This window comes from Pteronotus mesoamericanus, unplaced genomic scaffold (assembly GCF_021234165.1).
Source record: "Pteronotus mesoamericanus isolate MK-2021 breed Mesoamerican mustached bat unplaced genomic scaffold, CSHL_Meso_final contig_1248, whole genome shotgun sequence".
In the NCBI taxonomy this organism is placed as follows: domain Eukaryota; kingdom Metazoa; phylum Chordata; class Mammalia; order Chiroptera; family Mormoopidae; genus Pteronotus; species Pteronotus mesoamericanus.
The window spans coordinates 44,952-56,851 of record NW_026555055.1 but is presented as its reverse complement, the minus strand read 5'-3'; the positions used below and the strand labels follow the sequence as shown (position 1 = coordinate 56,851).

General features: G+C 42.0%; 1 protein-coding gene across 1 annotated transcript; it reads left to right on the top strand.

Moving 5' to 3' along the window:
- Positions 1-5,084: 5,084 nt before the first annotated feature.
- On the top strand, positions 5,085-6,587 carry LOC129083514 (germ cell-less protein-like 1). Its single transcript, XM_054589346.1, has one exon. The coding sequence runs from the start codon at positions 5,085-5,087 to the stop codon at positions 6,585-6,587; it is 1,503 nt and encodes a 500-aa protein (XP_054445321.1).
- Positions 6,588-11,900: the final 5,313 nt, after the last annotated feature.

The following is an 11,900-nucleotide window of genomic DNA, read 5'->3' as shown; positions in this document are numbered from 1 at the left end:
CCAGCCCCATTGCCCGTTGGATTCCTGAAAGTCACAGGGAGGAAAATAGAGAAGCTGAGTCCTGTCCTCAGCAGAGATCCATGGGGACCCCTATTCATTTCCACCACCAGGTCACAGGCACTGCACTGGTTGTTGTCCTGTTCTCCAACTTTGCCAACGATTCTGAGAGCTCTCACTCCTTCCAATAGGTTCCCTTTTGGTTTTGTAAAGAAACCAAGACAATGAAAGGAAGGGAGGGAGGGAGGAAGGAAAAGAATCAGACAAAATCAAATTTATGGACACTTTAGAAAATAAAGGGCCCCTATTCTCTGAAACAGCTCAATGAATTAGAGTCTAGGGAAGGCTGAGAAACTGTTCCAGATTAAAGGTGACTAAAAACACATGATAACTCAATGCAATGTGTGATCTTGGGCAGGGGGGAAGAAAAAGGTGATACAAAGGACAACATTAAGGCAATTGGTAAAATATGAATATGGGATTTGTATCAGATAATGTGTCATTGTGGGAATTTCTGAATTTTATAATTACACTGTAATTATGTAAAAGAAATTTCTTATTCTTATGAAGGGCGGGGCTGAGACGCAGGTGAGGGGGTTTGCTGTGTGGGTGAAACATTGTAGAAGGGTAAAAACTTGGAAATAAGAGAGAATCCAAACATGTAACTGACTGTATGTCGTGTTTTGTCCCCAGGATACCTTTATAACAGTAATAAAGAGCTTGACATGCATTACCTTATTTAAAGCTTTCAAGAGCAGCTATGTGAGTATAGGTATCGTTTTCACTTCACAGACAAGGAAACTGAGACATAGAGAGAATTAATTCTTTGTCCAAGATGACACAGCTTGTAAGTGGCAAAGTGGCTGTCCTGTGATCCAGAGACTAGCTACCTCCCTCAGAAAAATCTACGTCACTTACTGTGTTTGTTAAGATGCTTTTGGCTTTAAACACGGAAAATCTTGATTCAAACTAACTTATAATCTTGTATAACAGGCGTTCCAGTGGTAGGGTGAGGTCCAGGCCAGCTGGTTATAAAGTGCATCAGGACTGGTATCAACAGCCCAGGTCTCCTCTGTCTCCCTGCCCTGCCATCTTCAGTGTTAGCCTCCTCTTCAGGCTGGTCCCCAAATGGCTGTCCCAGATCCAGCCCCCATATCCAGATAAGGTAATGTTCCGGGACAGAAAGGACCATCTCTTCCTGGTTCTCTTTTTTATGGGGAAGGAAACTTTTCCAGCTGTAACCCCTCAAGGAGATATCACCCATCAGCACATCGGGCAGCGAGTGCGGGGTCACACACTCATTCCTGAACTGTTCTGTGCCTGGTCTTAATTTGTAAGTGACTGCATGACAACATGGAGGGGTCAGTGTCATTGAGAGAAAAATTTAATGTTACCCAGAGTTCCCCTAGAAACAAGAGACACTGTTCACCGTGCAGGACCACACAAGGAACCCCAAATTTTGGTCAGGAAGCAAAAAGAACAAGGAGAGGGGCTAGGCCAAAAGCCTTTATTGGGGTTTCTCAGGGAATAGGCAAGGCAGGGTAAAGTGCACTGCTTAGGATTGGCTAGTTTGAATAATTCCAGTGGGCTTTGGGTTATAGGGGTGGTTCTTAGTTGCCTGACACCTGGCTCTGGGGTTGATTAGGGCAGGGGGATATTGTCCTGGGGTACAAGGGTCAGATAGAGGCTCTGGGTGGATTAGTTTGCATATGAGAGGCAGCCAAATGGCTTTTGAAGAGCTCAAAACATCATAACATCCAGGAAAAAAATGTAAGTGTCATTAAAACAGGGACTAGTCACTGACAATAAGAATGGCGTTACCTTGACTTGCTTCAACAAATGACTTTGCAATACAATGGACATGAGGATGTCAACCCCACTGTCCACTGCACAAAACAAGGTACTAGTGTGAGAAAATGTGTTGTGGGTGTGGGTGTGTGTGTGTGTATATAAAGGAGAGCTAATTTCTAGAGTCAGGCTGATACGGTAAAAACAGTGTTGCATGTGGTAACACAGAAAAAGATGAGGGTGGGGAGAGCTCACATCTGCTTTACATGTGATTTGGTGTTTAATGGCAGCAGGCTGAAAAGCTTAACCAGTGACAGTGCAGAAATTCAACATCCCTAGGCCTATATTTACTCTTCCCTTGAAAGGGCTTTGCTTGAGTATTACCCAGGTTTTATTCCAGGGGTGACCAACCATCCTCCATCAGACTGACAAATTCTGTCTGTAGCTTTTTATAATACCTTTAGTCAAGACTAGGTTTTTTACAGATGGGGGAAGCAGTCTTAGCCCTTAAAATAATTTTAAATATCTCTGCTCTGATAGTGTACCATAACTTAAGAGAGCAACCCAATTCCCCTTATTTCTGGGTTAGGACATCCCCCATCTGTCCCGCTATGTAAACAACACACCTGCCTCTTGGCCATTTCTCTCTGACTCCCACATTTACAAAATGCTAGCAATAGGTATCGTTTCCCTTAACCATACTACTCTAGATCCGAAATATCAGGGCAGGATGATATTGTAACGTTACATAGATCTTGGGAATGTTGTAACATTGTAAGGTGTTGTCTAAAAAGAGAGATTTTGCTGCCTACCAATTAGCCGTTGAAAGATGGCTGATTTCCACAAGATGAGTAAACCGAGGACCAGAGAGCTTAACAAACTTGCTCAAACTTCACTGCTGGGTAGTGATGGAATTTGTTTTCTTTTCTTTTTTTATTGTTAACACTATTACAGATGTCCCCATCTCCCCCCGCCCTTTGGCCCCCTCCACCCAGCCCCCACTCCCCTTGGCCTTCACCACATTGTTGTCCGTGTCCATGGACTGTGCGTACATGCATATATGTTATGTAGCTAATCTCTTCCAGTCCCCCTTCCCCCCTTCCCCCCTTCACCCTGAGATCTGTCAGTCTGTTCCATGTATCCATGCCTCTAGTTTTATTTTGTCCATCAGCTTACTTTGTTCATTAGATTCCACGTACGCGTGAGATCATATGGTATTTGGAATCAGTTTTCAGTTCTACGTCTGTTGGGCTTTATGCCATTATATGTTTTTATTGAAACCCATCAAAAGTACTTGCCTTATAATGGAGGTTTGTACCTTTTGACTTCCAGTTATAAAATAAGTAAGTACTGGGAATGTAACATACAACAGGATGACTATAGTTAACACTGCTGTATGGTACATTTGAAAGTTGCTAAGAATGTAAATCTTAAAAGCTCTCATCACAAGGAGAAAATGAGTAACTATATGAGGCGATGGATGCTCACTGAACTTACCCGTAGTAATCATGTTGCAATATATGTATGTTAAGTCATTATTCTGTACACCTCGCACTTGTACAGTATTTATATCAATTATCTCTTCATATAACTGGAAAAAGCACTTGCCTTTTCCTTGCTGGCTTCTAAAGTCTTCAAATCTGCTAAGCAACTACTCCTACTCTCTGGAAGTTAAGATGCTTGATCAAGAGACAATTTCCAAAGAGATGTTGCTGCAAGCCTCTTTGTATTTTCTTGGTGCCTCCCAGCAGGTGGACCCTAAAAATGAATGCTTTTCCCAGCTGCAAGTGGTTCAAGGCTCAGAAGCATGACTTTCACACCCCAGTTCGCAGGTATCAGCTGTCTGGGGGGGAGCTGGTCACTCTAAGGATTTGAGCCTGCGTAAAAGATTGGGGGAACTTCATCTTCCTTGCACCAAAAGCTAATTTACGCATTTATATTCTCTGGAAAGAGCCTCAAAAGTTGATCCTTACAACTTCTTGATTCAGAAGATAAGTCATGACAGTAGACCTCGGGCCTGATGGTTTCAGCACATCTCTTCTGAGGTCTTATCCAAAGCTGGGGTTCTGACAGTGAACGAAACAGACAAAAGTAGTCCCGTAAAAATAATCTGGGGCAATTCATTGTCTTTGCCCATACATAATACTCCTACCCTCTGGAGAGAAAAGACATTGTCTTGCTTTGGGATGAAGTAAGGGAGCTTGCACTGAATGAAGAGAAAGCAAGACCCGCGCAATCTGCAGCTAAGAAGGGTGGAGAATGCCACGCAGCCAATCACTGACTGTTTATAGGCCCCACTGTACCTGCTGTGTGGGCTTCATTCTGATACTACCCATAATAACAATATCCAGAGATAACGTATGGTAGAACCTTGCCTAATACCTTCAGTATCTTCTCTGCGCATACCTATACATATATGTGTATTTTTCTATTTGTAAAAATTTGTCTTATAAAGTACATACTCTTTTGTATGTTGATTGCATCACTTCAAATGATAAGGGTTTCCAAATGCTTTAAACTTTAATATTTAGGTGGTAAAAAGGGTTAAATAATACCATGGAAGTTCAGCAAGGAAAATATAGAACAATATTTATCTAACTTCAGATAAGGGAAGGCTTTCTAAGCAGAGATGCAAAAACCCATTATTTGGGAAATCCGATTTGGCTTCTTAAAAATGAACACGTCTTTACAGAAGAGAACTCCATAAAAATTAAATGGTAAGTGAAAGTTGTTAAAAGATGCTTTGAGTAATCCGCGAGGAGAAAATCCATGTAAACCTTTCAGAAGTAAGCAAAGACTATGAAGATGTAGCTTACTGGAAAGTTTTTTAAACCTCTCCCCACACCTCTAGTAATCAAAGGCAAATAAAATGAGGTACCACTGTGCACCTTTTGAACTGCTGCAAGTTGTGGGTAAATGATTGTACTCAGTACCGCTGACACTGAATTCTCTCATACGCTGGTATTGGGAGCTTGTGAGTGTGTCACAGCACTTAACACTCTGATCAAAAAGCCTTTGGTTCAGTCATTTCCCTTAGAGAAACATTCTCAAGGAAAACCTGCGGCTGGGGCTCAGGCAAGGCGCCAGGCTCAATGGAAGACTGAAGGCAGGGGGCGGGGCTGCAGGGATTGAGGGGCGGGGCGGACAATGGAGAATGCAGGGCCTCCCCTGTGACGTTTGGGACTGTGTCAGAGGGTCCCAGTGAGAATAGGGCCTAGGCAGAGGTGGCAGGACGCAGCCACGCCATGGCAAGTAAGTCTCTTCTACAGTCTCCTTGGGGGCTCTAAGAGTCTTCATCTATGGGGTCCTTGGGCAGTCGGATCCTGAGATGCAGAGAATCAGCCGTAGCTGATCCGCATCAGTCAGAAGCCCAAGCAGGCCCCAGCTATGTATCTGGCAGCCGTAAACGCAAGCGGAGCCGACCATCCATGGGCCCAGAGTCTGAGGACAGCCGCAGGTCTCTAGATCAGGAAGAGAATCCACAGCAAGTTGTCGCACCAAACCATGGTAAAAAAGTTAAGATCACATCTGAGTATGCTTATCAAACTTTATTTTTGAATGGGGAAACCAGTGACGTTAAAATCCGTGCTCTGGGGAAAGTATGGTGCTTACACAAGATGTTTTTATGTCAGTCAGGCTACTTTGCCATTATGTTTAGAGGTTCTTGGGAAGGCTCTCACAGCGATATTATTGACCTGGAGATTAATGACCAGAATATAGATGCAGAATCCCTGCACTTTGTACTAGGCTCATTGTACAGGGACGAATATGTCATAAGGGAGCCCCTTCAGGTTCTAGGAGTTTTGGCAACAGCATGCCTGCTTCAAGTAGAAGACTTAATTTGGCAATGTGAAGAGACCATGAACGAAACGATTAATGTGAAAACTGTTTGTGGCTATTATGCTGCAGCAGAAACCTACGGTTTAGAGTCGGTAAAGACAGGGTGCTTTGAATGGCTTCTCCACAATTTGATGACACATCCAAGTGTTGAACTTTACAAAGAACTCAGAATAGATCTCATGAGTCTGCTCATTTCTTCTTCTAATTTATTAGTAATGCAAAAGGAAATAGATGTCTACACCACACTTAAAGAGTGGATGTTCCTTCGTCTTAACCCAGCTTGGAAAGGATCAATGAAAGAGCTTTTAGTTAATGCGAATGACTGGTTTTCCAGGCGCAGAGAATGTGTTGGTCACATTGCCTTCCTTGAAACCGAACGAGGCATAGCATTTCAATCAGTTTTTAAAAATTTGAGGTTTCAGCATATCACCTGTGACCTGGCCTCCGCAAGAGTTATTGAGCAAGATGCTCTGATACCTTCAGAATGGTTATCACATGTTTATAAACAGCAATGGTTTACCTTGCTTAGAGCACAACAATGCGGGGAAATTGGGCCCCGATACATCAATGGAACAGAACTTGAAGAACATAGCATGAGATGCGGTAAAATGATTGTCAAGGATGGAAAATACTCCTGGAAGTGGTCAGGTTTCAATTTTGGCTTTCCTTTACATGTCATCTTCACCAGCCATTATGTAATTTTCAAGCAAAATACTTTCCCTCAGCCCTGTGATGGTTCAGATTGTTTACAGCCTCGAAGAAATGTTGCATTCCGATTAACGTTGCTATATTTCAATTCTAGTGGAGAAATAAGTTTCCGCAAAACAACTGGATATAAAATCCTTACCTTTCAAATGGATGAGGAACAAATGGTAATGAAGTTGGATAGCAGAGCTCTGAGATTCCCTTTATACATATTCTGTAACTTCCTGTTTATGTCATTAGAAAATCCAGGAAATTGATCTTATCAATTAGGATATATTAGCATTTTGAAACCTTCTAATGATTCATGTCATTTATTGGCCCTCCTGTTAAACACGATAAAGATGACGAGCAACAGAAATGAAATCTTTCAGATGTAAAAACTATCATAAAAAAATGACTATCTTCATTCTATTTCCGTGGGTTTAAGAATAAAAAGTTTACTTTCAAGCAAATATCTGTAAAACCAAATAGTAATTGATGTTGGCATCTCTTGTTTCTCATGTATCAGCAACAGACGGCTCCAAATACCAGTGAGACTACATTTCGAAGGAATCAAAAATAAATTAACTAGTTAGATAAATTTTACCCTAACACTGAGAAAAAATAAAGAATTGTCTTCCTTGCTGAAGTTGTTGTGCAAATGTGGCTTTGATTGCGGCAATATTACAGGAGCGAGTCAATCGTGTACAGTTTTAAATAGCCAGACAATCTCAGGTTTTATAACATTACATGCTATATACTGTAGTGTTATTTTACAGTTAGTTTGCTACATGGCCCAGTTACTCCGTAGTTTGGAGACCTCGTATTGCTGACTATTCATCTGGAAAAAAATCTATATATATTTTCCACACTTAGAGAGTGGGAAAATGGATTAAAGAATATGTACACATATTATATAATTTATAGTATCATATACTTGAAATAAAATATATAATATTATTTTATTATATAGTATGTAAATATAGATGAGAAAATGTGAATTATAAAATATATATAATTATAATTATATGGTAACACATATAAATACATAATAATGTTAGAAGCAATTTTATAGATGATACGTAAATAAATACATGCAAATAAATGTTTTTATTACTTGCAAAGACCAAAGAAAAATAAATTTTTAAATGGCTGAATACGTGCTGTAATCTAAAATCTATTTCCATAAAAACTAGATATTCCCCCGGATACCCAGACAACGAATAATTTCAAGGTATCTTTCTTTTCTTATTTGTGCTTATATTTGGTTTATTTTTCATTTTGCCAGAGTTTGTTCTTCTTGACCGCAGAGTATTTAAGGTGACATTTATTTCAAAATAGAAGCCAATAGGATAAACAACATTATCCTTTTAAAGTTATGTCTTCCAAACAGCCCCCGACCTAGGAAGAGAGGGCCAATCTGTCCAGCTACCTGGTAAAACTTGCAAAGGTTTTTTAGCACCTTAAATGCTGCTTATGTTGGTTTCGATGAGTGTCTTTCTATGAACATACATATCAACTATATCACATGCTAATTGAGCACCAAGCATGCAGTCAAGAGCAATTTATTTCAAAGTGCCTGCCCCAGCCATTTTTCAATTCTTATTTTCAAGGCCCTCACATTCTCAAAAATCGTAAGGATTTTGCAATAACTTACATCATGATTATTAATGACATATATTTGAAATTTCTTTGGATTGAAAAGGTCAATTTTATCTAACTTGTCTTCTTTTTCCGTTTCTTTTTCAATTGTCTCTCTACTCTGGAGATTAAGGAGACAGTATGGAACCTGCAAAATTTTGAGATATACGTATTTTACAATCTATCTAGGGAAATGAGGGCATCTGTCAATTGATATCTCCTGATGTTGATGATTAACTTTTGGCATGCATAGAGTTCAATCTATCCGGGGAACAAATCATGAGAACTGGAACACTAATTCTGAGTTAACTCAGAGGGAACTGACTAAGTGCCAGTTGAAGGCTCAGATGGAGACCAGGAGGGTTAAGATATGACCTAAACACATCGGAAAGTTGTGCTGTGAGGATTGCTACTACAAAGTAGGAATTTTCCATAGTTTTTCAGTGTCACATTTTGCTGCATAAAATGGTATATACTTGTATTGGCCAATTTATCCGCTCTTTCACATGAAGTTTGCCTCCGACAGTCTGAGATTCACCATCTCTTAACAAAAATGGTTGTCTCTGCTTCTCATGAGGTGGGCACTGGTCTATGCCATAGCCTCTGTTGCCCCCTTATATAGTCTAAAGCCCTCAGATCACATACAAATCACGTAGCCTATGTGCCTGGAGCCTAAGTTGTACCATCATGAAAGTGTGGAAAAAAGGAATGCTTTGTCTTAGTCGTGACACAAACTCTATGTGGAGTGAGTAGTTGTAGCTTCTTGGAATAAATGTTTCATTGTCTTTGTCCAAGCTATAGTTCCTCTTATTTTTTTTTTTTAAGATTTCATTTATTTATCTTTAGAGAGGGGAAGCGGGGGAGAAAGAGAAGGAGAGAAACATCAACGTGTGGTTGCCTCTCACGCGCCCCCTACCGGGGACCTGGCCTGCAACCCTGGCATGTGCCCTGCACTAGGGAATTAAACCAGCGACCCTTTGGTTCGCAGGCCGGTGCTCAATCCACTGAGCCACACCAGCCGGGGCTATATTCCTTCTTCTTAAAATGCTCTTGTGTCCTATTGTCTAAAAATTCTCCTGATTCCAATTCCAACAACTTCTCCACTCTAAGACATCCTCTTATCCTGCTGATAGATAGAACCGATGATCTCTTTCTCTTTTAGGCTTCTAGACACATTGATAAATCCACTAGTTACATAAATGTCTTTAATGTTTCAATTACCGCATTAGCAAATAGTGAATATTGCTAAAGAACTGCTGATTTGTCCGTGGTAATAAACAAGCAGATACCTATGTGGCCGCTTTAAAACCTTTGAAGGTTAATCTTTCCTTAATTAAAAACACACAACGCGCCCCGGCCCACACCACCCCCTGGGACATCTTGGACTCCAACCACGTGGCTCCTGGAGTGCGGGGCTCACAGATGCAGGCACTGAGTTGCCAGCAGGTTGCCTCTTCCCATGGAGAATGGCAGGGGAGGTAAATGCTGGACTCGCCTCCTCCCATGACCACTTCAAAATTACAACTAAACTACTGAACCAACATCGCTGAGAACCACCTGAAATCTAGCTGAATGGAAGTGCTATGACTAAGGATATAGAGAAGAGCCAGATCAGCACTGGAAGGAAGGGCAGAGGCACAAAAGGGCTGGTCCCACACCCACGTGTGGCATGTAAAAATCAGGAGGGATATCTCAGCTGTGAGGAGCAAGAAGTCCCAGCCCCACACCAAGCTCCCCAGCCCAGGGTTTCAGTGTCGGAAAGAGAAGTCCCCACAACTTCTGGCTATGAAAACCATCAGGGATTGTGGCTGAGGGGCTTTCATCTGGGTAAGAAAGAGGAGCCCCAGGTGTTCGTCTTAAAGGGACCACACATCAATGTACTTGCTAACTGACTCACTCGCTAGGAGCTCCAGTACTGGGGCAGCAGCTCGAAAGGCACCGGGGGCATACAAGAAGGAACTGAATTATGCACCTCACATTAGGGTGAGGACTTGGAGAGGGGCAGCTGTCCCCCAGGCAGAACTGCTAGCAGGAGCCACTGTTCCTTTGCTGAGCCTTCCCGCTGCAGGTGCAGATGGGTGCCATATCCGAGTCTCCATTAACCTGGCTCACACTGTTCACCCCACCCTGGTGATTCCTTGAGACCTTGCCCCACCCAACCTGCAGGCTCACCCAAGCCGCTTCCAACGGCTATTCTGTACAAACGGACTGTCTTGGCTCATGCTGCAGACTTTCCCAAAGTCCCTCAAAGCTTCATAGCCCCAAAGAAGCGTTATCAGGCCTCGATATGCCCTGTAACTCTCACTAAGCAGCAGCTAGCCCGGCACTAGCGACAGCTAGCCTCAGTTCACAGCTTAGTCTCTCCCAGGCACCTCCAAGCCCAGCACAAGTGGCAAACATCTGGAGGTCACTTTATAACTCATACCAAGTGGCCCCAGGCAGAGCATGGCAGCAGCTGACCTTGGCTTGCACATCCCAAGAGGCCCCGGAACAAACCAACCCAGAGCTGGCCAGCTTTAGACCACAGCAGAGCAACCCTCCACCACCTCCACAAACAATACACTCAGAGCACAGACTCAGCAGGAACCAAAGCCTTGCTGAAGTGATCCCTGCTCCTCTGCAGCGTTAGCCCCTGTAAAACGGCTCCTCCACTGTAGTTACGGCCAGTCCTCACAACCAGCCCGAGGGTCAGTCCCTCCCATTGATGTGCCAACAGCAATCAGTGCCTGGAGCACTCATCTCAGGTGACTGGCAAGAGCTTGCCAGTGGGCTGCAGGACACCTGCTACATAAGGCCACTCTACCAATACTGGGAGATGAGGCAGCTCTACCTAATACATAGATACAAACACAGGGAGGCAACCAGAATGAGAAAACAAACAAACAAAAAAAATGCCCCAAATGAAAGCACAGAAGAAACCTCCAAAAAAAAAAAAAAGAAAAAGAAAGATGGAAAGAAATGGAGACAAGCAATCTACCAGATGCAGAGTTCAAAACACTGGTTACAAGGATGCTCGATGATCTCGGTGAGAACTGGGACAAAGAGATATGAAACATAAAAGTGGAGATAGGAAACATTAAAAACAATTGTAAATTAAGAATACAATAACTAAAATGGAAAATACATTAGAGAAAATCAACAGAAGAGTAAAGGAAGCAGAGAGTGGAACCAGTGATTTAAAAAATAAGGTAAGGGGAAACACCCAATGAGAACAGCATAAAGAAGAAAAGAATCCAAAGAAAATTAGTATATTTAAAGGGGCCTATGGGACAACATCAAGTGTGCTGACATTCGCATCATAGGGGTATTAGAAGGAGAAGAGAAAGAGCAAGGAATTGAAAACCTAGTTGAAGAAATAATGATGGAAAACTTCCCTAATGTAGTGAAGGAAATACACATACAGGCTCAGGAAGTGCAGAGAGTCTCAAACAAGATGAACCCAAAGAGGCCGACACCAAGACACACATAATTAAAATAACAAAGTTTAAAGACAAAGAGAGAATCTTAAAAGCGGCAAGAGAAAAGCAGTTAGTTATTTACGAGGGAGCTCCCACAGACTGTCAGCCGATTTTTCAACAGAAACTTTGCAGGCCAGAAGGGACTGGCAAAAACTACTCAAAGCGAAGAAAAGCAAGGACCTACAACCATTTAGAATCAAGGACAGATAAAGAGCCTCCCAGACAGGAAAATAGCTAAAGGAGTGTATTACCACCAAGTCAATATTATAAGAAATGTCCTTCTACATTTCTCATAAGAAGAAGAAGGAAAAATATTAAAAATATGTATAATGAAATGGTAATAACTACATATCTATCGAAATTATTTTAAATGTAAATGGATTTTTTAAAAAAACACAGGGTCTGAGTGGGTAAGAAAACAAGACCCGTACCTATGCTGTCTACAGGAGACTCACTTCAGATCGAAAGACACGCAGAGACTGAAAGCAAAGC

Coding starts and splice junctions, on each gene's coding strand:
- LOC129083514 (XM_054589346.1), top strand. CDS start 5,085: ATGGGGTCCTTGGGCAGTCGGATCCTGAGATGCAGAGAATCAGCCGTA.